The sequence below is a fragment of the Sprattus sprattus genome (assembly GCF_963457725.1).
Source record: "Sprattus sprattus genome assembly, chromosome: 10".
NCBI lineage: Eukaryota > Metazoa > Chordata > Actinopteri > Clupeiformes > Clupeidae > Sprattus > Sprattus sprattus.
The window spans coordinates 3,630,371-3,657,711 of NC_137908.1; the positions used below are offsets into that span (position 1 = coordinate 3,630,371).

Genomic DNA, 27,341 nt, shown 5'->3' on the forward strand with positions numbered 1-27,341 from the left:
CTTTTTGACTGTTCTGTACCCTCCGTATCTCAACATCCACCCCTCTCCCTCCATCCCTTAACTTCTCTTTCTTTCCCCCTTTCTTCTCCTTCTTACCTTCCTCCTTCCCTCCCTATGGGATGTTGGAGAGGATGGGCAATGGTTTTAAATGTTTCAATGGTTTTTCAAATGGAATGGGGAAAAATGGGAGGGGTTTGATTGCCATTTTAACACTGGTTTTTGTTTTATTGATATATTTATGTACGAAAGTTAGACCGTGGTCTAATAAAGGATTGCTAAAACATCTCTCTCTCTCTCTCCATCATCTCTCCATCCCTCTCTCTCTCCCCTCTCTCATCCCTCCCTCTCCTCCCCTCTCTCTCTCTCCCTCCATCATCTCTCCATCCCTCTCTCTCTCTCTCCCTACATCCCTTCCTGTCCTTCTCTCTCTCTCTCTCCCCTCTCTCATCTCTCCATCCCTCTCTCTCCCTCCATCCCTCTCTCTCCATCCCTCCCTCTCCTTCTCTCATTCTCTTCCTCAATCATCTCTCCATCCCTCTCTCTCTCTCCTCTCTCAGATGGAGTTGGCCACGGCTAAGTCGGACATGAACCGCCACCTGCATGAGTACATGGAGATGTGCAGCATGAAGAGAGGGCTGGACGTGCAGATGGAGACCTGCCGGAGGATGATCAAGGGGGGCAGGTACTGACACATGCTACCTTTATCAAGGGGGGCAGGTACTGACTTTATCAAGGGGGGCAGGTACTGACTTTATAGTACTGACTTTATCAAGGGGGGCAGGTACTGACACGTGCTACCTTTATCAAGGGGGGCAGGTACTGACCTTACAGTACTGACTTTATCAAGGGGGGCAGGTACTGACTTTATAGTACTGACTTTATCAAGGGGAGCAGGTACTGACTTTATCAAGGGGAGCAGGTACTGACTTTATCAAGGGGGGCAGGTACTGACTTTATCAAGGGGGGCAGGTACTGACCTTATCAAGGGGGGCAGGTACTGACTTTATAGTGCTGACTTTATCAAGGGGGGCAGGTACTGACTTTATCAAGGGGGGCAGGTACTGACTTTATCAAGGGGGGCAGGTTCTGACTTTATAGTACTGACTTTATCAAGGGGGGCAGGTACTGACTTTATCAAGGGGGACAGGTACTACCTTTATCAAGGGGGGCAGGTACTGACTTTATAGTGCTGACTTTATCAAGGGGGGCAGGTACTGACTTTATCAAGGGGGGCAGGTACTGACTTTATCAAGGGGGGTAGGTACTGACTTTATCAAGGGGGGCAGGTACTACCTTTATCAAGGGGGGCAGGTACTGACTTTATAGTACTGACTTTATCAAGGGGGGCAGGTACTGACTTTATAGTGCTGACTTTATCAAGGGGGGCAGGTACTGACTTTATAGTACTGACTTTATCAAGGGGGGGCAGGTACTGACTTTATCAAGGGGGGCAGGTACTGACTACTTTACCCTCCCTATGTCTCCGTGTCACACACTCGTCTTCATCACCTGTAGTTCTGAGAAGGGTAGAAAAACATCAGATAAGATGCGCTTGAACTCACTGTTGCTGCAGTGACTAATCAATTTACATTTTCTTGTTCTAAAAGGAGTGGGGCAAAGATAACGCTTCTCTCTCTATCTCCCTCTTTTCTCTCTGCCTCCTGTTCTCCCTCCCCCTCCAATCACCTCCTCTCTCTCTCTCTCTCTCACTCACTCACTCACTCACACTCTCTCTCTCTCTCTCACTCACTCACTCACTCACTCACTCACACTCTCTCTCACTCACTCACTCACACACTCTCTCTCTCTCTCTCTCTCTCTCTCTCTCCCTCTCTCTCTCTCTCTCTCTCTCTCTCTCTCTCTCTCTCTCTCTCTCTGTGTTGGCAGAAACTCTCCCTCCGTCAGCTCAGTGGCTAGCAGTGACTCAGGGAACACTGATGAGATCCAGGAAGAGTTGGACAAGGACGGCGAGGTGGAGGGGCCAATCAGCTGATTCCAGCTGTCCCTGGCCCCGCCCACCCCTCCTCACACAAGGACAGCCAGCCAATGAGCTCCTGTCGGCTCCTGGGAAACCCAGCGTTCCGATGGTGGTCTCCACCAATCCCAGGGCCACGACCATATGACGGACAGGTCTTGACCCGACCCAACCCACCACACTGAGAATTGGTGCTTTAAAAATCTCCACTCTGGCGGGGAGTGGAGGTGAGGAGGGGTGTTTTTTTTATCCCCCCTTTGCTTCACGAGTGTTTCAAGTCAAAAACTTGGAACCGTTTAAAGATGTACGCGTCACGTCACGTCACGTCACACAGTGCTGTGACTGTGCTCTCTGATCTGCCACCCCCCACTGGGCTCCGCACTGACCTCACAGAGCGACCACACACCTCCCCCTCCCGCGCCTGTCAATCAAATCCACATGTCAATCAAACGCACCTGTCAATCATAGATAGCTCCTCAAAGCTCCTCTTCGGGCTTCAAAGTAAAAGTCACTCCCCACTGTCACCTCACGGGACCCAGTACCCATACACCCAGATAGCAGCTAAGTGTAGGTCAGGTCTGGCCTGTAACTGATGTGTGTCCATGTCAGATCAAGGTCAAATCTGGCCTACAGTTATCTATTACCTGGGCAGATAATATCATGTTTCCAAGGCCACTCACTGACTCACATATGAACCACAGGAAACTACAGATTACTCAAAACAAGAGGCACAGAATTTTGGTAAAGTAAATGGTAAAGTGAAAGTGGAACTGGTGTGTTTCTGGCCCGTGGCATGTGAGACAGATCTGCACAGAAATTGTGTCCAATGTCACCGAGAAAGCACAATGGAATGGTCATAGTCCTGAGGTGCGTTCAAAATAGTAAACAAGGGGCAAATATTCAAATATTCAAATATTATATACTGTTTTCAAGCAGTTTTGAGTTCAACATTTTCAGACAAACACACAGTTAGTTATTGGCAAACAAACAAACATGGACGCTAAGCTAGGGTTACAGTTTTAAATTTAACAATTTGGAATATTTGCACAAAAACGTTCACATTTAAAAGAAAGCGTCCTGAACGTTTTGAACGCCCCTCTGGTCTCCTGTGTGTCTGGGCCTGTGCCTGCTAATGTTCCCCTCTGTCAGGTCTCCATGGGAGCTGGGTGGTGTGTGTGTGTGTGTGTGTGTGTGTGTGTGTGTGTGCGGAACAGTGTACACTTTTTCGTGAGGAATGCTCTGTTCTCAAGTTCTATGCAATCGGCTAGCCTTATTTCAGGACAGGTGATGCGTTTCATTATTTGCCTTCAATTAGCTGGACAGGTGCGTGTACCTGTCCACCACTGTGTGTCAATGTAGATGAGAGGATAGGAAGGTGTACAACGTAATAATGGAACAGTGCCCCCCCCCTCACTCCTAGATAAACATTACACACACACACACACACACACACACACACACACACACACACACACACACACACTCATACACTGATACTTACAATATAATTATTACATGATTCAATTATATTCAGGTATAGAGCTTAGAAACCCAGGAGCAATGATCATCTCCCTCCGAAATCAGGGCATACATTTCCACATGTACCAGGCCCTGTAACCTCAGACAGCAGCTCTGGGCTGGATTGGTGACAGGATCCTCCTGTGCTTTGGATTGCAGTTCTCACTCTCCTTATCGACTCACACGAGACTCCTCTGTAGCTTTGTAGTCGCTGTAAAGAATTTGCCTGGTTGCGTTCACATATGATATACACATATTCATTACACTTCAAGTCAATGTTACCCCTACATCTCCACCATTTTACTTGAATTGTATTATTAAGTCCAGCAGGGGGCACTGTTTCATACTGACGTGCTGTTCTTTGCTGTGTTTAGCTGTTGAGTGCAGAGCGCTGCTGTATGTAAATAGAAGTCTTTGGCATGCCAGACCTTAGTGGCCTTTTGGTTCATTCAGTATGAGTTCTGTTATCACAGATTTCTGTGTTTGTTTGATTGCATTTAACCTCTCAGTTGTTTTCTGTTGGCTTTAGATTTTATGCATAATTGGAATATTGACAGACAAAGCATGGGGTAACAAGGAATTATTTAGCTTGATGTAAGATAATTGATTGAGAATCAAAGATATATGTATAAAAAAGGCTCGGAGATTGCCTCTTTTTTCATTTTCAAGATGCACAATATATTGACACTACACTTTCTTCAATGGGAAATGTTTTTGTTTTTCTGACAACCCTGATCTATGCCCTAAACTATACAGTTTGTCATCTAAATGGTTTCATTTCATTTGTTTATGATATTCATGGTATGTTTGTTTTTTAGAACAGAGTGTGTAAACTGAAACTCTGCTTTCTAACGTTTCCTCTAAGGTGTTCTCATTTCTGCGAGTATTGGAGGGTCATAAATTAGATGTGTTGATGTATATGGGAGACATATGGAAGTGTTGTTGGAGAATTATGTATGTATGTATAATTTTTGGTTTGCGTTTAGAGTTTTACACATGGATGTCATGCTGATAATGTTTCTACTGTGTTTTTAGTCCAAAGGAAGACCCTCTCAGTTTGTTAGTAATAAATTCACACTGACACACACACACACCCTCGCATACACACACACACACACACAAAACAAGAAGCAAAAGCCAGCATTCAGTACATTTCAGAAATGTACAGACATTAAGTATTTCAGAAACCAAGATCACCGCGTTATACTTACCTGGGTAAGGTTTTGTTCCATAACTTGGGCTTTCCAAAGATGTTCTTACCAGAGTTACCTGGATAACTCAGAGATCTTGCTTTGAGAGCATCCCCCAGTTTCATTTACAATGGGAGGTGTGTGTATTTCATTAAGGATTTTCACTGATGACAGTACTGTGGGCAAACTCACTATAGGCCAATTCAAGAGGCCACAGACAGACAGAGCCAGCCCTGCCCAGTCAGTTTGAACAGACTAATGAGTTTGGTATTCCAAACTAGTACTTCAGCTTAAAGACCCCCTACACTACTGACGAGCAGTACAGAATTATATCAGAGCCTTTGGCATGCATCAAAGCTGTGTCTGCCAACACCAGGTGCAGATAAGGAGAATCTGATGTTTGTCCTTCAGGCTTAAGTACACCCTGAACTGCCTGTTTCTGCCACAGGCGCAGTTACTGTCAGAAACCAAGAGCATGAGCGAGGAGTTATTTGAAGTGTTAAGAGAAACCAAAATACACTAAAGAGACACAACTGTCTGCGCCGAGAAAGAATGTGACTTTTTTCTAAAACATGATTGTAACAATATGACATGAGGCATTGAAAAACATCAGCTATTCTGTGGGTTATTAACAAGTGCTCTGTGTTTCTCTGTCACTGAATAATCAAAGCTTAGATTTTTGATGGATGTATTTAGGGGCCCTTTGAATTTGTGCTGGACAGTCAGACAGACCATTGCATAGCACAATTAAAGCAAGTGTGTAGAATGGTGAACATTGTATATGTTCAGATTTGATTTATCGAGACGGGGGAAGTAAGTGTTTGCAAGATAGTAAACTGGGTTAATGCTTTGAAATCTAGGACATACAGCGGCAGAAATCTACAAAATCCTGAAGCAGTGATATTTTATAAGTTGCTGCGGGACAAAGAATAAACTCAGATTATTGTCGTTTCTCCGAGTGAAGACCCCTGGAGAAGGTCATGCTCGTCTGTCATTCTGTATGTAGTTTTGAGCCAAAATGAGGTGGCTTGGCAATCATCCCTATAGTTTATTCATATTTTTCTTTCCCCCATAGTTTGTAAGAGTTGTGTATATATTTTTTTTATAGACGAACTGCATCAGATCTTTGGTGCAGAAAGATCAGATCAACCATGGATGAGAGTATATCAGAATGCGTAAAAAAACAAACATCTTTTAACTGAATGTACTGTAACTCCACATCAGAGGGTCTTTGAAAACCGCACAAACAGACACTCTCACACACATACACACTCTGCTCAGTGCACCTTAAGCACAGCCATTTTCTTAAGCCGACATAGCGTCCCGTCGTGTCTCGTGCTTCGAGAGTGAGGCTGCTGGAGTGTTCACCAGGGCTTCCTGCACCCACTGGTTGTCGTAGCGACCACTGGTTATCGTAGCGACAACAGTGTGCCATATCACATTGCATTTCATGTGCGTTTACTGTAGCTCCTCCACAGCCCAGAGCCCAGAACGGACCGGTGCTAACCGGGCCAGCAGAGGGGTGTGGGTCAAGACTACTGAACATCCACACACATGGACAGGGCCAGAACCAGGCCAGATCTGGCCCGTATTTGTTCTGCGTAGAGTCACCAGTTATCCGGAGTGTTTTTTGTCTCATAGGTTTTCCTCATGCGAACTCCAGAAAGTGGTGGTCTTTGCTACACGTACTCAAAGGTTTTGGCTCAAAGAGTTCTGTCTGGAAATATGTATGTGAATTTGGACAATTTCTTTTGTACAAATCATTGTACAAATTGTTTCTGAGACAAATGACTTTAACGTTTGCATTTGTTTTATGTTGGGTAGAAGGGTAAATAGGTATCAAGATGTATCTGGTGTGTGGTTCAACAAAAAAATAAATAAAAAAACAGTTTACCATTACTGTCTGTGACTTATTACGTGTGACCAGCTGGTCGAATGTGTGGCCTTTCAGTCTAGGGTCCAACATAAATCATGGATTACATGACTTACAAATCAACAAAACACATTGTCTTGCCTGGCATGTATGTTATTATTGTAACATCAACTTCCAACAAACTCTTCACTCCAACGTCATCACACTTTAGGCCGAAATATACTTCTACGACTGTTTCTCCGCGGTCACGCAGTTGCCTCGGCAGACTCGTTTTCATTTATGGTTCTCCGACGGTTGTGGGTGTTGCAAAGCAATTTTCTTTTTAAAAGATGGCGGCGGACCAAACTCCGTAGATGGTCGTATTTTTACATAAAAGTTGTTTGTTCGACTTTTTTATTTATTCGAATTTTTTTTTACCGAGAAATAGACACTGTGCAGTGTAAAGACACCTTTATTGTAACTGATAAATACGTCTGAGGGGATTTGAGAGGTGTCTGAGCCAACTATCTACATCTATTACTACTCACAAGGTAAACAGCGATGTATTGACGGGTAGACGGAGACGGATAGTTACAAAATTTGGGAGGTGCACGTCAGGCCACGGAGAGGTGCTCGGAGAGGGTTTGCCACGACGGAGGAGGTCTCAGTGTATCCGTAAACGGAGGACCATAAATCTGCCTTTATATATCCCCACTGGTCACTTATTGGTCCGCCACTTCAGAATGGCTCAGCGATTAATCTCGCAAAGAGGGTTTCCATTATCTCTGCGGCAATTGAGCTGGTAGCCATAGGCCGGCAGAGCCAGGCTAGAGTACATCATCACTAGCTGTCACAATTACTGAAAGTAGTCAATATGTAAATACCAGGTAGGCTATAGAAGTTAAAGAAAATATTTGTTATACCCTGTAATTGTTGTGTGTGTTGCCATGGCAACCAATCGACAAAACCTACAATAGCCCTATTCATTATAGATCATTTATCTATATTATTAATTACTACACTTATGTTCCACACAATGCTCGATTGTTATGAAAATGTGAGCTTAACTGGCCCATATTATCTAGTGTGTGAATGTCAAATGAGTTATTTAATTAATGGTAGCTGTAACCTTGGCTTCCTGTATTACTTCTAAACAATAGCAATGTACGTAATAACATAATAATAGAATATGGAACTCTACAGCTCTATGAAACCGGAAGCAGATTCATTCACACACCTACACACCATCGCAGGAGAGGTGTCTGAGTGCGGAGCTGCATCTCAGCATGTCGGGCAGCCTATATTCCGAGTCCCACTTACGAGGTGCGTTTAAATTATAGGCCTACATTCATTTCGCCCCTCTTTTTCATGGGACGACAGCCAACTAGGCTTTAACTCACCTAAACGTAAATATTATGTATTATTAATATAATATTATAAATAACAAATTAACTCTTTGCCCTACCTTCCCAGTTCCCAGATGAACTGAGAAACATCAAGCATGATCTTTATAAATAGACTTTTTGAGTAAGGAAAGGTCGGTGTCTTATTGGTTGGAGTGGGAGGACATCTCTTCATCTGAATGGCCACTCTCTGACTCGCCTCCCGAACGTTCCACTTTTCACACAGAGGGGGATATGTAACAGTGTTTGAACTGTCGTGTTGAAGTAGTCTTTCAAGTCGATGGCTAACTTTTAATTTCATTTTTATGTACTTATGGTGCTTCATAATTTTTACAGAAAAACATACGTGCATGAAAAGACGAGCCCTCTGTGAGCACGTGTGGCACAAGATGTCACGTGTGCCTCCTCCTACTCCTTTGGTATATTCTCATCTGCGTAAGGTCGGGATAGATGTGAATTTGGCATTCCAAGGCTGGAGCTGTGTATTTTATCAGCGATTGACAGTTAGCTGATACCTCCACACAGTAAAGTTTCTGATCACTGACTTTCCATTTCCTCTCAGAGATCTCCATTTTCTAGTTGTCACCATGCTGCGGCTGAGATCGACGGTCTGTCAGTCTTGGAGGGGGTATGTAACCTACCTAGCTAATCTCACATGGGCACGCACACGACCGTACACTTACCCTTTGACTTCTTAGAATGACATTTGCTTTAATGAAAGAACCTTGGCTGCTTCTGAGGCAACCTGAAGTAGTTCTAGAATGCAGCGATGAGGTTCGATTTTAACCATAACTGCTCACTTTCAAAACGTGACCAGAAACTTAATGTTGTTACGTAATATTTGTAAGGACCCAGACAGCAGGCGCTACGTGAGGAATGTATGGCCACACAAGTTCACTGAATATAACCCTCGACAGCTATTTTAATGTTGTTCATGGTCCTCATAACGGTGAGCAACGCTGACCCTCATTTCAACTTCACGGAAGTTACGGGAAACAAAGTTACCACCTACACGGGTCCCCCTTCCAGTGTTACAAGTTCTGTTGACACAAGCGAAGCCCTGCAGGGTCAATGCTGTCTTAAGCGTCTCCCAACTGGGATATCGTTCGAAAAACTTGAATGCTCTGTTCACACACATCTCACATTTCCTGGAAGTTCTGTGTCAGGTTAGGGTACGGCATTAGGAATGAGAATTATTACAGGAAAGTCCTGCAGCTAGATTGAGCTGGTTGAGAGCAGAGCGGTTAAGCGAACCGAGGAGGACACTGACCTTCATTGCTGCAGAAGTTAATATGGAACTGGAATCGGCTGCAGCAGGTATCTGCAGCTGTAACTTTCCAGTAACTTTAGTCTCTCCGTGATCGTTTCTCTCGAGTTTCAGGTGCACTGCACATACACGCTTGTTGCTTTGGGCACACACTTGCTGCTTTGGGCATGATTATATTATTAATATCATTGCATAGGCTATATTAAAGGCTACACATATGGTAATGACCTCTATGGAAACGTCTGGGTTACGACATGTAAGGCTACTGTTTAAGGGGTTAATTCCGTCTGTAAATTCCGCTGACTCATTTATAATTGGCCAGCAGCAAACAGGAGAAGGATCGAACCAGTGCAAGGGAGAGAGACCGAATCCATGGCCCTTTGACCCTGTAAAATGTGCAATCATGCCATAGGAGTCTCATGACTGTGTTCCCCTGCCAGGTGGATAATGTTACTGTCTGGACTGAGATAAAAAGATCCAGCTGACTCGTACACAAAATTACACTTGATGTTAGTTTAACCAGTGCTGTGTGGTGGTGCAGGGGACGCTTATAATCTGCTCTAAGAAGCACAGGCCTTGAAGGCAAGCTAGCAAGCTAAGGCCCACAGCTGCTAGTGTCAGGTGCTCGCACGCCTCTTAAGGCATTTGGGAGTGAAGTTTCCCCACTGCACCGCTCTGACTGTTGGCCAGTGTTACACATGCGCTCTCTCTCAGCTGATAGTTTGTGCTCTCCTGCAGGTTTAAGACCTTCCCCTGTGCTGCTGTGGAGGTGAAGAATGAGCCCATCCTGGGCTTCGAGGCAGGCTCCAAGGAAAGGGCTGAACTGGAGAAGGTACACACACACACACACACAAACCCCCCTCCCCACACACACACACAAACAAACCCCACTCCCCCCCTCCCCCCACCCCCACACACACACACACACACACACCCCACACACACACACCACACACACCCTACATAAACACACCCCCCATACACACAAACCCCCACTCACACACACACCCCCACACACGCACATGAATGCATATATGAATTCTCTGTTGTGTGAACACATGCATTTTAACATGCATATAAATGTGCATAAACATGCATCCAAATGCAATATGAGTGTATGACTGTATGGTGGTGCAGTGTGCTCAGGTCAAATCAGGTCACACACACAGACATAGTGCATAGATGCATACGGCCAGCCTGCTCATGTTGAGTTGAATGGCCTCTGTGGCTCTGTGGCTTGGCAGGCCCTCGCAGACCTAAAGGGGAAGACCGAGGAGATCCCATGTGTGGTTGGGGACGAACATGTGTGGACCAGCGACATCAGATACCAGCTCTCGGTGAGTAGATGTGAGTGTGTGTGTGTGTGTGTGTGTGTGTGTGTGTGTGTGGGGGGGGGGGGGGGGACCAGCGACATCAGATACCAGCTCTCGGTGAGTAGATCATTTGTCGCAAAAATCATTACCTTTAACAACTGTGTGTCGAAGGGATCCAGTAGTTATCAGTCTGCTCAACCAACTCTTATCTTAACTTTGGAGGACATGACCCTCTGGCTGTAAACAGTAGCACTTAACAGCCAGAGCATGTGCAGTGGCGAATATGTTTTGCAGTGGTTGATAATATTCATACAATAAAATGTGTGTTATCTTGTTAACTCAGGAGCTTCCCGTCCTTGCTTGTGCATGAAGGACACCTGTTTGTTTATTTATTCATTGCTTCAATATGCTGTTTTTCCCTTCAGCCCTTCAACCATTCGCACAAAGTGGCCAAGTTCTGCTATGCTGATAAGGTAAATAATCTGTCTGGTCCAGAGAATTGTTTGAGGAACGGATTTATTACTTTAGGAGAACTTTCTGAACTTGCCAGAGGCAGTGGCCTACTGCAGTCTAATCTGTCAGAGACTGAGCAATTTTCTTAAATGTATTAGTCAAGGCTTCTTTGTTCATGAAATATCTATTTTGCCTGAAGTATTTCGTGTAACTACCTCTGCAAAAAGTATTTTTCTAAGCAGTAGCACTTGTGGCTGGTCTGATCTAATGTTCCCCTGTGGTGCTGGGGTGTCCATACAGAACCTGTTGAACAAAGCCATCCTGGCGTCGGTGGCGGCTCGTAGAGACTGGGACCTGAAGCCAGTGGCAGACCGCGCACAGATCCTCTTCAAGGCTGCCGACGTCATCGGTGGACCCAAGAGGGCGGAGGTGCTCGCCAAGACCATGATAGGCCAGGTAAGGAGAGCGCCTTGGGTCGCTGGCCAAGACCATGATCGGCCAGGTCAGGAGAGCGCCTCGTCTCCTGGTACCTCAGATCTGTGGGTGAACTTTGAGTAGAGGAGCTGGGAGGTGCTGGTGGAATCGTAATTGGCAGTAGGGGGGTATTTGTACACAGCTCCTTTTGAAACTTAATGCAGTCAACTGAGCATTGGCCAGTGGGAGAACCTATAACTTTATCGTAGGTTCGGGGTTTCAGCGTGCCTATTAACAGAGGTTCCATATCATCATTATTATTATTAATATTATGTAATATTATGGGGGGGGGGGCACCACTCCCTTTAGCTGGGAGGGGTTTAGCGTGGGCCTCCAAAGCGTTTTCTCATGGGCCTCCCTGACCTTTTGACCTTTTGGTCCCTTGTTAAGATCCTGGGCTAGGGGTACCTATTTTGGTGTTAGCATCTGCAAACAACTGGTGTTCTGGGAACATGGGCCTCATTTCAGGGCAGGGGAGGTGTGGAATCTCGAGCTGCGGGTGCAAAACAAGCTCTTGGTGTCTCTCACAGCAGGGTTCCTGTATAACTCAGACAGTATGACTACCTGAAGTAAGATGACATGATCAATAATGATTATCATTGAATTGAATTGTATATGTGATTATTTGGACAGTTCCATCAAAAGGACTGATGTGTTCCACACTTGTTATACGTGAGTGAGCATTAATGACTGCAATAAGGTATAAAAACTAATTTGTTGAAACATTCAGGAGGTCTTAACATATCTTTCTGCTGGCATGTCTCGTAGGGTAAAACAGTGGTTCAAGCGGAGATTGACGCTGCAGCAGAACTTATTGACTTCTTCCGCTTCAACGCCAAGCATGCCATTGAGCTGCAGTACCAGCAGCCCCTGAACACAGACATCAGCACCAACACCATGCTGTACCGTGGCCTGGAGGTGAGGGCGCCCCCTGCAGGCCTGAATGAAATGTACCTGCCCAAATAAAATCCATGTGCCAGTTATAGACCGATATATCATCAGATACTAGAATAATAGCAACAGTTTCTATGGTTTTGAAAAGAGCAAACTGGTCCAGTTTTTCTTTGATCGTACATTTTGTCTTTTTGACTCGGCACCTTAATATATTTTGTGTGTGTGTGAGCACAAGCACTTTTATTTTTTTAAACATTCCACTTAGAGCACACATCTGGCAGCTGTAATTGGGTTACCATATGAGGAACTGTGTTTAGCTCTTTTTAAGGCTATGCTAACTACTGTGTGATCTCTGCCTGTTATGTGAACCTACAGGGGTTCGTTGCTGCAGTTGCCCCCTTCAACTTCACTGCGATTGGTGGAAACCTGGCAGGAACTCCCGCCCTCATGGTGAGTGATGCTGTAGCTCACCTGGGGAACGAAATGGTGGAAGGCGTTTTTTAGGGAAGAAGTAGTGTCAGATTTGAAGTTATCTCTGGCTTTGAAATCGTTGTGTATCATAACAGTATATAGTGTTGAAGTTGTGTTCTTCTGTGCTTCTCAGATTTAAGTAATACATTTGAAATATATTTTAGTACGATTACACTTAAATTCTGCTTGTGATTCTTGTCCTTGTCTGGGCGGCAGTAGCGGCTCGTAGAGACTCGCCAGCGGCTCCATTTGCAGTTGTCATCACTGATTTGCCCCTCTTATTTCTGTTGTTACCAGGGTAACGTGGTGCTATGGAAACCCAGTGACACAGCAATGTCAGCCAGCTATGCCGTGTACAAGATCATGCGGGACTGCGGCCTGCCCCCCAACATTGTCCAGTTCGTGCCCGCTGACGGACCTGTGTTTGGAGACACCATCACGGCCTCTGAGCACCTGGCTGGCATCAACTTCACCGGCAGCGTCCCGTACGGCTCTGATGTTTCCTTAAAGTTACTGGCTCTGTGGTAGCTGGCTAGGGGGTAGCTGGCTAGGGGTAGCTGGCTAGGGGGTAGCTGGCTAGGGGGTAGCTGGCCAGTGGGTAGCTGGCTATGGCTAGGGGGTAACTGGCTAGGGGGAAGCTAGCCAGGGGGTAGCTGGCTAGGGGTTAGCTGGCTAGGGGTAGCTGGCTCTGCAATGGACCAAGCCCTGTTCTGGCACATCAGCAGATAAGCATCAGATCAGGGAAGAATCTGTTGGAGAGTCAGCTGCTGATTTGGATATGTATAGGTCACACTTTCATAAGATTTCTTTCAAAGACATACATACCTGTGTGGTCTTTTATCTCCATGGATAGGAAGGATGAGTCAGTAAATTCATTTAATTTAATTGAGTTTGATAAATAACTAAGAATGTATATGAGGTGTGAGATCAAGCCAGTTGTATGAACATTTGCGATCGAATCTTGGAGTTTGTGCTGGAAATTAATTAACTGTCTCTTTCCTGTAACTTTAGGACCTTCAAGCGCTTGTGGAAACAGGTGGCCCAGAATCTGGACATCTACAGGAACTTTCCTCGAGTGGGAGGAGGTGAGGAAAGATGGCCTGGCTCTCTGTCTGCACATCCACCACATCATGCCTGAACCTTTAGAGAGCAAGTGGCGCTTCGCAAACACATCCAGACTGTCACTGTTTATTAGAAATTACAGACATTGTAAGATTCACACAGAGCGTTTATTTCAGCTGAAAGTCTTCTCACTGTTGCCCCTGTGCTTGTGTATGTATTTGATCCTTCTGCAGAGTGTGGAGGTAAGAACTTCCACTTTGTGCACACGAGTGCTGATGCTAGCAGCGTAGCCCTGGGGACGATCCGCTCTGCGTTCGAGTACAGCGGGCAGAAGTGCTCGGCCTGCTCCAGGATGTACGTGCCGGGCAGCCTCTGGCCCCAGATCAAGAAGGAGATGCTGGACATCCACAAGCAGATGAAAGTGGGAGACGTGAGTGCATCACCCCTTAATCAGCCCATCATGTGTGTGTGTGTTTTTTGTTTTTTAAATAGGCCAATCAATTTCACATATGCAAAACTATTTCTTCTCTGGCCATGTCATGAGCGATTAAAGAGAAAAGGAATACTTTCTGCTCAATGTCAATTAGGCTGAGATGCCACAATAGTGCCCTATTAGTCCTTACACTTCTGACATAACCGTCACTGTTAGTTTATCTACTTACCTTTGTCAGGTCTGGTGATGTTTTTTTTTTTCATAGAAGGCTAAGTTGTAATAAACAGTGCCTCTCTAATGCTCAATACCTCTTAATATTGTATTTGCAGCCAGTTGAGGACTTTGGGACTTTCCTCTCTGCTGTCATTGATGATAAGGTAGGAGGATTTTTCTATATATGTGTGCAAAATGATGATTCTGAAGACCCTACCTCCTCACTGATCTCTGAAAAGTATTTATCTGTCTTTCTCTCAGTCTTTTGGGCGCATTAAAAAGTGGCTGGATCATGCTAACTCCTCCCCCAACCTGACCGTGATTGCTGGAGGAAAATGTGACGACAGCAAAGGGTACTTTGTGGAACCCACCATTGTTGAGACCAAGGACCCACAAGACCCCATTATGAGTGAGGTAAAGGATCTAATATTTACATGGGCTCTGTTAGAAGAAGCCATTATGAATGAGGTAAAGGATCTAACATTTACATGGGCTCATTTAGAAGACGCCATTATGAGTGAGGTAAAGGATCTAACATTAACATGGGCTCATTTAGAAGATGCCATTATGAGTGAGGTCAAGGATCTAACATTTACATGGGCTCATTTAGAAGATGCTGTTATGAGTGAGGTCAAGGATCTTACATTTACATGGGCTCATTTAGAAAAAGCCATTATGAATGAGGTAAAGGATCTAACATTTACATGGGCTCATTTAGAAGATGCCATTATGAGTGAGGTCAAGGATCTTGCATTTAGAAGATGCTTCTATCCAAAGGGATCTCTTGCACAGTGTGGGATGCGTTCACTTATCAGTCTGTGCACTCATTTGGAAATTCACCCATGGGCTGGGTCTTGTTACATCCTTATTCAACATATTAAGATACAGGACAAGTTATACTTCAGTCAGGTATTTAGCAGTCGTTTTATCCAAAGTGACTTACAGACAACCTGAAACGATCGGGATCAAACCCCTTATCTACGCAGTGATGCTAACTACTACACCACTATGCCCAAAGATGCCCCTAAAGTGGACTCTCATTATGTGACTCATATTAGATCATTTCAGTCTCACAGTTTATATTTCAAATGTAAACGCCGTGTTTTAAAAGCCTGTTATCAGAGTGCAATGTTCCCAGTATAGCTATATAGGTCATGACCCTGTTTTCATTATCAGTGTTAAAAATGGATCCCACCCCTACAGCTTTGATTACGTAAAATGCGGTGTGCAATAACTTGCTCTGATCATTTATATTTCACTTTGCCCCTGGTCAAGAAGGCCTACTCACTGGTTGATCGAATTGATTGCTTTTGATTCGTGTGTGTGTGTGTGTGTGTGTGTGTGTGTGTGTGTGTGTGTGTGTGTGTGTGTGTGTGTGTGTGTGTGTGTGTGTGTGTGTGTGTGTGTGTGTGTGTGATGCTGATACATGCGGAGCTCTTTCTTTAGGACCACACACCGCCGCTGCTCAGAGACTGTAAAATGGCTCTGATAACATGCTTGAGAGGCCAGGTTTCCCCACATGAACGGGCTCAGGGCTGGATTTGTCTTGTTTGCTCAAGTCAATCCCTTCTCTAAACCATGTTTAACGCATCAACTCACAAACAGGCCTGCTCTCAAAATGGCACGTTTCTCCTGAACCTATATATACAGTATATGCACAGGAAGATATTATTATCTATTACAACAAAATGAACACACAAATTGAAATGTGGTTCTACATGCTGACTTACTTTTGATATTGAAGTTGTTCAGATTTCCTCCTTTAGGGCATTCCCTGGGCATGAAGGCTGTTTCCCCTTGTGGTTTTGAACTGTTTGTGTTTTGGCTGTTCTCCATTCTCCAGGAGATCTTCGGCCCGGTTCTCGCTGTGTATGTTTACCCTGATGCGGACTACAAGAAGGTGCTGCACTTGATTGACAGCACATCACCGTATGCACTGACTGGAGCTGTTTTTGCCAAAGACAAGTAAGTGGCCAGTACAAGTCTTCCAGTATTTAACTGTGGTAGCAGGGAAGGCTGGAACAATGTTTTCTGGCTGTCAGGGAGCTGTTCAAACCAAGCTGTCAAAGCTAGCGGACACATAACATCCTCTTTGTGTGCTAGTTTTAATCCCAACTGTCACCTGTCACCGTCTGTGTGTGTTTCTTGCTAGATGAGATTGTGTGTCACAGTGTGTGTAACTACGGATGGTTTGTTTTTTCTCCGTTCTGTTTCTTTCCCCCCCAGGAGCGTTGTAGAAGAGGCAGGAAAGATACTGCGGAATGCGGCAGGAAATTACTACGTCAACGATAAATCCACCGGCTCCGTCGTGGCCCAGCAGCCATTTGGTGGCGCTAGAGCATCAGGTGAGTTATCTGGCTGACTGCTAATACTGCTGTAGTCTAAGCATCCTCTTGATACAGAGGAGTTAAGTAATTCTTAAGGTATTATTTTCAAAGACCGTTTACCAATATTCCTATTTATATGTGTTCCTATCAGGAGCTAACACATTTAAATCAAGTGCATGAAGACAAATACATTTCTTTTTATTTATAGATTGTACAGGAATATGGCAAACATTTAACTCTCAGTTCAAGCTTATATCATAGTTGGTCTTGACCCTTAAGTATTTTCCTTTCCATCTAGGAACCAATGACAAGCCAGGTGGACCACACTACGTCTTGCGGTGGACCTCTCCCCAGGTTGTCAAGGAGACGCACGCCCCACTCTCAGAATGGAAGTACGCCTACATGGGCTGAAATGGACCTGCCGCAAAACCCTGTCAGCCCTGAAATGGACCCGCCGCAAACCCCTCGTCAGCCTCTATCCCTCTCCCTCTATCATGAACTGTTACCCACAATTCCCCTTCTCTTTCTCCGTCCCTCCAATCAAGACTAAATAACAAATCCCCAGTTGAATCCTTCTTTGACCCCAGCTCCATCTGTGTCCCCAATGACCTCTTAAAGCAGGAAGTCTGAAAGCACCTGTTCGGCTGTCTTAAACCAGAGAGCAGAAGCTGAAGCCCTCACTCCCTGCCATGGCGAATCAAAGCTCTGATCAGTCTGAGACTCTGCTGAGCTGAGAGAAGAGATCAGCTGCCCAGTAGCTGAAGGGCTTCAGGCTTTGCTGTGCTGGAGACAACTCCCGGCAGATGTCATCATCTGGGAGACCCTTAGCTGTAGTATGCTGTGGGTGCTCCTGGAAAGGGCTGAACCCATCTTGGAGGTCCGTTTCTTTTGAGATGTACTGAAATTGTTGATCTGCTGCTGTGCTCCTCTTCTGGTCGTGTTCGAAGGGATAGAAAAAGTAAGTTTGACTTTGACTTTAAGGTGCAGTTTGTTACATTTTGTTGTGAAAAAATATAAATGCCTGTAGATTTATGTATGTGTAATTCTGAAGGCAAGACAGAGATTTTCAATGTTCCCTTATATTTTTGTATTATTTTCCCTTTATGGATACAGTTAGTGTATATACTTATTATGTAATTGTCCTTCATATCGTAGGTCTACTGTACAGTCAGTATTTTTTTTTTTTACAACAAAATTGCCAACTGTACCTTTAAGTTTCTGCCATGGTAAAAGGAAGAAGGGATGACATGATTTTAAATGTTTCAAATTAGAAGTTATATTTCACTGTGTTCTGCATCAAGCATATGTACCCCACACTTTCACATTTTTGGTGAGATTTTTAACTAATAACAAATTAATACCTAAATTCTTAGTTTTGGTGCTCAAAACATGGGAAAAGTAGTTGCATACATGTAATACAGTAAGAATCTGTAATATCGGTTAGAAAATGACCGAAAGTCCTAAAGATGACTGGAAAGATAGAATATTTTCCTCTGGATCTTAAAGCAATTTGTCTATAAAATAGACCTCGCTCTGATACGGTGCTTTGGCGATGTCTATCATGACCCTTATCCCTTAATTAGTGCAGTCTGATGCATCTCTGTTACATCTGAGTACGGATCTTCTGTTACAGCAGCCTAATACTGATGGTCTTTGCTCTGAGTCACTTCACACTGGTTTCCTGCATATCAGTCTCCATGAACTGCATTATGCAAATTATGTTAACACAAGAAAACCCCATCTGCTACTCGAAATATGCAATTCATTTAATAAGCACTGTCGGTAATTTTAGCTTAGTTTAGAAATTAATAATTGATGTTTCTGTTTTTCTCCTCCAAGTAATTTGGGAAAATAGTGCCTATTTTTAAATTGTCTATGGAATTTGGATCATGTTGTATGTATGAAATATGTGACCGATAATACCTGAATGTATGTGAATAAAATTGGGAATTGAATTTAAACGTCTCTTTGTGTGTTGAATTTAAACGTCTCTCCATTTGGTAGACTTAAGAGTGTTTACTGAAGGAAGAGCATCCAACTTGTTATATATTTCCTCATCTCATGTGTATGTGGTTTGGTACACTGAGGTGTCTGTGGCTGATCCTGGCCTTGCAACATATCTTTGGTCCCAAGGATCTGTTGCTATCTATCAAAATCATTATTTTACCATTTCAACTAGACGGACACAACAGGATTTAAATGGAAAAACAAGTAAAGGGCCACCAAACATTATCCTTATAGGACCCAGGGCCAGGTTGTATTTAAAATCTTTTTAACCTCCCCATCCCGGTCCACTCAATCATCTAAGACATACTCTCATGAGCGTCTTAACATACTTTTTAATTGGATTATGTATTGAAAAGCCTATTATCCACTTGGACATTGGCCATTCCACTTACAATTGTTATACTACCATTACAATAGTAGAATGATATTTAATATACTATCATATATTATCATTTCAGTTAAATTCACAAAATAACACGGTAGGCTCCTTAATCTACCTGTATCTGTGAGTTATAATTAGGACTTTTATTTTCGAAATCAATGGCCAGGGTTTGTACTTCCGGTTCCCAAAGCTATTCATTGTTTAGCTAGCTAGCTTTCAAATGAAGACTGATTTATCAAGCCTTCGGTTGGATTGTGCACACTGCAGACTGCTTATTGACCAAGCCTTTGTATTAGATGAATTTAATGTCTTTGCGGGATATAAATAAGGAAACGTTGACAATTTAGTAAAAATGGTAAGTGTGTTGCAGAGCAGAGGTTGCTAACTACGTTAGTAACGAGCTATGTTTGCAAGCTAACATTGAAATCCAAAACTTGGAGTTTGCCAACACTGAACTGCTTTATTTGATCATTATAATGTTATAGTTTTATTTGTCGTCAATAATGGATTCAGACATGGCTTGCTTGTTGAGTCAACAAGCTCGATATGAGTGTAATGGTAGGTTAGCTAACGTATCTATCTAACGTTAGAAACGCTAACTATGGATATTTCCATGAAAACCTTCCATGAACCAAGAAAAAAATGATCTCTTGCTAGTACTTTGTTTGCTCAGCATGAATAAAGTAAAGTAAAGTACTTGTAGGCTTTCGGAACAGTGGTTTGATGATGGTTATCTGACGTGTATCTCCTTGTTTACTCGCTGGCTGTATCAGCTAGCTAAGACAGCCAATGCAGGACTTATATAGACACACCAGTTAAAAATCTGGTAGGCTAACAGGCTATAATTACCATGGAATGGAAGTGTAAATGACGGCAGACTTGGTCAGGTAAGTAGTATGTCTGTGGTATTATTTGACAACAATCAGTTGCGTAGTGACTAAGTTGCCGCCTGTGTTGTTGTCACCTCAGGACAGTGAGATGTCTGACATGGAGCACGGTCCAGGGATGGAGAATAGCAGTATGGACGGGGAGAATGCACCTGTCTACTGCATCTGTCGCAAGTCAGACATCAACTGCTTCATGATGTAAGCTCACTCTTTCACCTTTCACACTACATTCCCACTATTTTACCTGACGTATCTGTATTTAGTCCAGGTAAACGAATCAGGATGCCACAGCACCATTCATAGACCATCTTCGTCTGGCTAATGTTGCACTCATGTGTTGATTTGTTTTCTTCGTAATTATTTTCAAATTCTGATCTCCGCATGTGGATCAAAGTAACGACCACACCAAACCTCAATGTATAGCCTATAACCAAAGTCTTACCAGAGGTGCCTGATCTCATGCCCCTCTTGTGTAAAAGTCTCTCTTGATGTCTTGTGTCCCCCAGTGGTTGTGACAAGTGTAATGAGTGGTTCCACGGCCACTGCATAGACGTGACGGAGAAGATGGCTAAGGGCATCAGGACGTGGTACTGCATGCGCTGCCGAGGTGAGGCGAGAACTACATTTCTTATCTCTTAAGCAGCCGAGAGCACGTAGCATATAGCCTTAGACTCTGGGAAAGATGATCAAGTCCGGTGCAGATTTGCTATAAAGTCATTTACAGTCTTGTTTAACCCCATTCATTTATCAGTTCTGTTAAAATAAGTGCTTTTGTGATGCATGACCACGCCAGTAGCAGCATGTTGACATCATCTCCGCACGCCTGATATATCCTTTTTATTTACTTTCTCTCTCCTTTGAAGACAAGAACTCGTCTCTGGAGATCAAGTTCCGGCCTAAGAAGAGCCACGAGGAGAGGAGCAGCCTCGGAAAGAAGAGCCACGAGGAGAGGAACAGCCTCGGGAAGAAGAGCCACGAGGAGAGGAACAGCTTCGGAAAGAACAGCCACATGGAACATCCTCGGAAAGAGAAACGAGAAACGAGTCTACCAGACTTTAAGATGGACAAGCGTCGAGGCTCACGGGTAAGAGCTGTTCTGTCATCAACACCAACAATCGTGTATGGTGATCGTCCCTCTCTACTACCACAGATACTTGGAGAGTCAGGCAGGCAATGGTTGATCAACCAGGAGCAAGGTTTTACTTACAATGATGCATATCAAGGGAGAGAAGGTTTCACATGAAGATTTAGTCTAGGAAGCAGACTTCCTGCCAGGTTGACTGGAAAGGGTGTCAGTCATTAGTCCCTGCCCTTAGTGAATCTGTGCTTGTGGCTTGTGAAGAACTTGCTTACAGAATGCAGAAAATAACAGAATAACAGTCTTGCTCTTGGCCTCGCCGCTGTGAACACATTCCACTTCCATCAGCTATCAGCTGGTTCAACAAGGATGACATGCTAGTTGGAACCGGTTTCTACTTATGAGACACACATGTATTTAGAAACACATGAATATCATGCACTAAATAATACATAATAAATATACAAATAATTACTCTGATTCACAACTCTCTCATATAGAGGTGTTGTGGTTTGCTTTATGGAGTGTTATCATCATTTTGTGTATTTGCATCAGAGTTGTGTCAGTGTTTAAAATTGGTTTGGGTGCCATGTAAACAATGGCAAGCATGTTAAACTTGTAAGCATGTGAGTCAGTTAAGATCTTTAAAGACTGTTAATCTACTGTGTGTGTGTGTATGTATTAGGTTGTATTTATTTATGTTTGGGATGTCTATGTATGTGTGTGTGTGTGTGTGTGTGTGTGCGTGCTTGTGTTTGTGTTTGTGGGTTCTCAGGTGAAGCGCTCTGCTCGCATGTGTGGGGAGTGTGAGCCCTGCAGACGCACCGAGGACTGTGCACAGTGTGACTTCTGCAAGGACATGAAGAAGTTTGGAGGCCCCAACAAGATCAGGCAGAAGTGTCGCCTGAGGCAGTGCGATGTCCGGGCCAGGGTGAGTGTCCCTCTCCCCCCCGTATCACTCACATAACCACATGAGGCCATTTCCAGGTGTCCATTCCGATGTGGTGAGGGGGATCATTCAATGGCAGGCTCTCTCCTACACCCATGGCAGATACATCAGAAGTAGAAATAAACGGCATGTTATAGATTATTTGTTACCATGAATCTCCTGCTAATGGAAGGATTGGGGTCTTTTCATCTAGGAATTTTCAAGGCCGTTGACCATAAAAGTGATTGAAAGCGTGTCATTTTTTTGTGTGCATGTGAATGTTCAAGAATGACTGATTGTAAATCACATGTTATGTAGATCACAAGGAGGTTATTAGACATTAACTAAGGTGGGGCAAACTCGTATGGCATTAGGGGGTTATGTCCGGTAGGCCTTGCAGCAGAGATTAAGCGGTTGTGAAGAGTATCTTATTGATACGTGGATTGTGTTGTGTTGTGCACCCCAGAAAATGTTGCGTGTGAAAGATGAAGAGTTCCTTCGCGAGCGGCGGGACAATTCCATGCACAGCCGTTACTCAGACGACTTCGACGAGGATGAGATGGAGCTCTACCAGCGGTACAAGGCCAAGCGGAAGGCAGAGGTAACCAGTATACATATAGTATTCTCAGACTTCCCTTAATCTTTACTTAACTTTTACTTAATTGTGTGTGCGTGTGTGCGTGTGTGTGTGTGTAGAGCATTTCACGGCTGTGTTCACTGCATGTCCTCTGCTCTTCTCTCTGTCCCTGCGGTCTCAGCCCTGGCTCAGTGACGACGATGAGGACGGACATGTGTACAACCCCGTGATGCGTAAAAAGGCTGTAAAGATCAAGCACATCAAGAGGCGGGAGAAGAAGTTCGATAAGAAGGTGTCTCTCTTTTAATACTCATTCAAAAGTCTTCTAAAAGCCTTTTAAAACCCTGTCTTATTCTCACCGCAGCCCTGCAGTTAGTGTTCTTACTGATCCTGTGCAATGGGTAACCACATAGGAAACATGCTGTGATCATGTAATGTATGTTATAGGGCAGTTTCTCAAAGGAATGAATGAAAAACATTCAACAATTCAAAAGCAAAGTATATCTTTAAATGTTGTATGTAACATGTGTGATGTCTTTAACCCGTTTGAGTTTTTCCGGGCTGGCTGTTTGATTTAACGCTGCTCTTCTCCCAGCAGAAGGAGTCTCGCCGGCACAAGCAGAAACAGAAGCACAAGGACAAGATACGGCACACGGACCGCCCCGACGGACGGGACGGCAGCGAGGTGCGGCAGTGCCTCGGGCCCAACTGTATGAAGTCAGCGCAACCCGGCTCCAAATACTGTTCCGAGGACTGCGGCATGAAGCTCGCCGCCAAGTAAGGACCGGGGCATGGGTCTGCACACTGACAGTGCACTACACAGTGTACTCAAATGCTTCAGATTCGAAACAATATACTTTGAATTTGTTAGCTTTCATGGCTAATACCTATAGTCACAAATTATGTATTTTATAGCCACTGCACTCTCTCTCTCCTGTGCCAAGGCATTTCTCCGTCACCACAAGCATGTCTAATTTGTTGTTCAGTGGTGTCTGTGAGGTGCTTCTACATTACATTCAATATTAGTTTTTATTTTCTGCATTAGTTTATATTTGATACATCAGTTTTTATTGGTGTTTGTTTGTTTTTCTATGTCCATGATGTATTTCTACACTGGAGCATTCGAGAGTCTTTCATTTATCCCTTGTGCAACTACCTCTGATGTACACCTGTGTCTTATAGCTGCAGTTGCATCATTGCCGACGGCTGTCTATTTTATTTATGTATTTATTTATTGATTGATTGATTGAATGTTTGTTTGTTTGTTTGTTTGTTTTGTTGTGTTCGTGGTTCAGCCGCATCTATGAGATTCTGCCCCAGCGCATCCAGCAGTGGCAGCAGAGTCCGTGCATCGCAGAGGAGCTGGGCAAGAAGCAGCTGGAGCGCATCCGACGCGAGCAGCAGCAGGCACGCATGCGCCTCACCGACATGGAGCGCCGCTTCCACGAGCTGGAGGGCATCATCGTCAAGGCCAAACAGCAGTCCGCACAGGACGACCAGGAGGTGAGGCGTGGGGAAAAACACAGATAGACACACACTTGGTTAATTAAATACGAGGGCCAAACATCACACCGTACAGGACGACCAGGAGGTGAGGCGTGGGGAAAAACACAGATAGACACACACTTGGTTAATTAAATACGAGGGCCAAACATCAGTCCGTACAGGACAACCAGGAGGTGAGGATTGGAGTAGGGAAACACAGATAGACACACACTTGTTTAAAGAAATACATCAAGCCCGAAACAGCAGACAGGAGATGGGAGGGACACATTACCACAGAGATGGAGATGTAAATAATGACAGAGCAAGGCAGTAGACTATGCAGGAGGAACAGGAAGTGAGGAGTGGGGAAAAGCATAGAGGATATGTGCTGAAAAAACACAGGTTTGGAGGTGAAAGGAGATATAAATATCAGCTATAAATACCACACGGATATAAATGAGGAAGATATGCCTGGAGGGGGAGGTCAGGAGGAGACAGCAGGTCATACAGGGAGTGAGGAGGTGGGTGATATGCATATTCACAATGAATGTAGAGGGTACTAATCTCTCTCTGCTTCCAGGTAAATGAGGGAGACGGTGAAGACACAGACCTACAGATATTCTGTGTGTCCTGCAGTCACCCCGTCAACCCCAAGGTGGCGCTGAGGCACATGGAGAGGTGCTACGCTAAGGTAAGCTGATGCTCAACTGTACACTTACTGGTGAGGCTGGGCTTTTAAGTGACTAGAGCCCCCTTAAGTGGAATTTGTGTTTACCTTTCTGTGTCATTTTATCCCTGCAGTATGAAAGTCAAACGTCATTTGGGTCCATCTTTCCCACACGGATTGAGGGGTAAGTGACACTTTGGTGTAAATACTGAAAAGTAGATTTTTTTTTTTTTCCTGCTCTTTGTAATGTTTGTTTGTTGGTTTGTCCAGGGCAACGCGACTCTTTTGTGACGTGTACAACCCTCTGAGCAAAACCTACTGCAAGAGACTGCAGGTGCTCTGTCCGGAACATTCCAGAGACCCAAAGGTTAGTATTGCCTGCGAACAAACCCATTGGTCTCACTTTTGACCCAGGTTCTGGTCAAGACTCCTCCCTTCAGAAAGGATGTCTGTTTTCCTCAGTCACCATAGACCTCCTTCTCTGGTTTGGACAGCAGTTAACATTTAAGGCGATACTAATGCACAATGAACAAATTCAGCTAATTGTCCTCTAGCTGTCTCTTCTGTGTGTGCACTCAAAAAAGTTTTCATCCTGACTGTAAATAGAAAACAATAGACATACAGTAATCCAGCCATGAGCATGGAAAAGAGGGGTGTAATTTGATTGGCTGTTGAGCTCAAACATCAACAATTTTTTCTCAGAATCAAGGACTCTGCCTTAAAGAAGCCTGAAACCATTATCATTAAGTAAAGTGTTATGTGAATGTAGTTGATTTGAATTTACTCATTAGCATTATTATTCTAAAATATTTATTCTAAACCTGATTGTTCTTGATTGTGATTGGCTAAAAGCCGTTGTAAAATCCAGCATTACCTTACAATTTGACCTGATTACATTCCATATTACTGCGCAGCGAATGGCAAGGCATTCATATAGCGCATTTCATACCCAGTGTTCCATCTGGCTGTTGCGTTGCGTGGCAACGATTTATTTAGGAACTATAATTTTTAGTGGCGGAAGAATGACGGTTTATCATTAAACTATTGTTTCTTAAATTGAATTGTCTTTATTTGTGAAACCATATCAAATATGTGTAGTAACAGGTTTAGAAAAGCAATAAGCCCCGCGAGTCCGTGCTTTGCGCTGATTTTAGAACAGGTAAGGGGGTTTAACGGCACTCCGCTTCGTGTCTTGCCTAACAACTCCCTTACCTGTTCTAAAATCAGCGCAAAGCACGGACTCGCGGGGCTTATTGCTTAAGTATCTTCTGCTGAATGAGGCATAAAGTATTCATGTGTGTTTGTGTGCAGGTGCCAACGGAGGAAGTGTGTGGCTGTCCGCTGGTTCGTAACGTGTTTGAACCGACGGGCGAGTACTGCCGCCTGCCCAAACGCAAGTGCACCAAACACTACTGCTGGGAGAAGCTGCGGAGGGCAGAGGTCGACCTGGAGAGAGTCCGAGTGGTCAGTTAGACAGCCTATAACCGACCGTCACTTCACACTTGTAGTTACTTACGACGTTAAGCACTTTACTGTCTATTTCACAATGTTTATTACTTTACACTTGCATTCAGTTGCTTTGTGGATCCCTACACGTCTGTTCAACTGAATTATATCACTCTGCTGTTACAAGCACTGCAATGGTATTCAGATGCTCTGTATCACTTGTCAATGACAGTACCAAGTTAACTTTGTTATAAGAACATTAAAGGACAGGTTGATGGCTCAGTAGTTGAGGTTAGTGCAAGGTCATCTTAGTCGAAGACAGTAGTACACTGAGCCTGTGATGGCACTTGATGAGCATTTCAACAAATGGCCATGGTAAGGACAGCGGTACATTATCACTCATGTGTATTGAAAGGTGACTGCTGTTAACGTATGAACACATTACTCCTCTGTGCGCAGTGGTACAAGCTGGACGAGCTGTTTGAACAGGAGCGGAACGTGAGGACGGCCATGACGAACCGGGCAGGCCTCCTGGCACTTATGCTGCATCAGACAATCCAGCACGACCCCCTTACCACTGATCTCCGTAGCAACAAGGACAGATAACCTTTGACCTCACATTCTTAACCCCCTGGACACAAAACCCCTCACCCTGCTTTTTGTATTGTGCGTCAGTGGGACGGACGTAAGACTGGAGATTCATCCCATTGTTGTCTTATAAAGTTATGAGTTACTTTTCTGTATAAGTCTCCTGTGTCTTTTTGATGGCCTTAAATCCTTTACATACTGAAAGGATAATATCAGGCTTCAGTAGAGCTCGGAAATACATTAAGGTTGATGTAATGTGTCACCAATTTTCCAGGCGAATATTTTAACCAAAATTAAGCTTTTAAATACGGTCTCATGATTTTAAGCTGGTGGTAGACAAAGCACATGATAATTTCACTCAAACTCAACAATAAATATTGTGCCAAAAATTGTGTACAACAATATGTTTGTTAAAAGCAATATAAGCCAGTGTATATAATTAAAATATATC

The 27,341-nt window shown here is 44.1% G+C and overlaps 3 protein-coding genes across 6 annotated transcripts in view; all 3 read left to right on the top strand.

Annotated features, from left to right (window-relative positions):
• The window catches only part of iffo2b (intermediate filament family orphan 2b), a 52,377-nt gene extending 45,798 nt beyond the window's left edge, over window positions 1–6,579 (top strand). For all 4 annotated transcript variants that reach the window (XM_080846006.1, XM_080846007.1, XM_080846008.1 and 1 more), the window contains 2 exons: window positions 558–682; window positions 1,888–6,579. In XM_080846006.1, the coding sequence (XP_080702132.1) occupies window positions 558–682; window positions 1,888–1,993 (231 nt within the window). In that variant the 3' untranslated portion in view covers window positions 1,994–6,579. The remainder of the gene's footprint in view (window positions 1–557; window positions 683–1,887) is intronic.
• Window positions 6,580–8,207: 1,628 nt separating this feature from the next.
• Window positions 8,208–18,806, top strand: aldh4a1 (aldehyde dehydrogenase 4 family, member A1). Its single transcript, XM_080846005.1, has 15 exons — window positions 8,208–8,566; window positions 9,944–10,037; window positions 10,450–10,542; window positions 10,944–10,991; window positions 11,272–11,427; window positions 12,214–12,363; window positions 12,715–12,789; window positions 13,108–13,295; window positions 13,822–13,895; window positions 14,106–14,302; window positions 14,635–14,682; window positions 14,780–14,932; window positions 16,362–16,483; window positions 16,745–16,863; window positions 17,144–18,806. The coding sequence occupies exons 1-15, from the start codon at window positions 8,526–8,528 to the stop codon at window positions 17,254–17,256; spliced, it is 1,671 nt and encodes a 556-aa protein (XP_080702131.1). The 5' UTR covers window positions 8,208–8,525; the 3' UTR covers window positions 17,257–18,806.
• A 674-nt stretch (window positions 18,807–19,480) lies between these two features.
• On the top strand, window positions 19,481–27,060 carry LOC308371167 (CXXC-type zinc finger protein 1-like). The gene is made up of 14 exons (XM_080846004.1): window positions 19,481–19,589; window positions 20,204–20,319; window positions 20,628–20,728; window positions 20,985–21,205; window positions 21,975–22,130; window positions 22,594–22,728; window positions 22,886–22,996; window positions 23,300–23,481; window positions 24,000–24,207; window positions 24,770–24,880; window positions 24,991–25,040; window positions 25,127–25,223; window positions 26,168–26,320; window positions 26,762–27,060. The coding sequence occupies exons 1-14, from the start codon at window positions 19,587–19,589 to the stop codon at window positions 26,906–26,908; spliced, it is 1,791 nt and encodes a 596-aa protein (XP_080702130.1). The 5' UTR covers window positions 19,481–19,586; the 3' UTR covers window positions 26,909–27,060.
• Window positions 27,061–27,341: the final 281 nt, after the last annotated feature.

Coding starts and splice junctions, on each gene's coding strand:
- LOC308371167 (XM_080846004.1), top strand. Junction 24,208..24,769: donor CCGCACAGGACGACCAGGAG/GTGAGGCGTGGG, acceptor CTCTGCTTCCAG/GTAAATGAGGGAGACGGTGA. Junction 24,881..24,990: donor TGGAGAGGTGCTACGCTAAG/GTAAGCTGATGC, acceptor TTATCCCTGCAG/TATGAAAGTCAAACGTCATT.
- aldh4a1 (XM_080846005.1), top strand. CDS start 8,526: ATGCTGCGGCTGAGATCGACGGTCTGTCAGTCTTGGAGGGG. Junction 10,992..11,271: donor AGTTCTGCTATGCTGATAAG/GTAAATAATCTG, acceptor GTGTCCATACAG/AACCTGTTGAACAAAGCCAT. Junction 13,296..13,821: donor AACTTCACCGGCAGCGTCCC/GTACGGCTCTGA, acceptor CTGTAACTTTAG/GACCTTCAAGCGCTTGTGGA.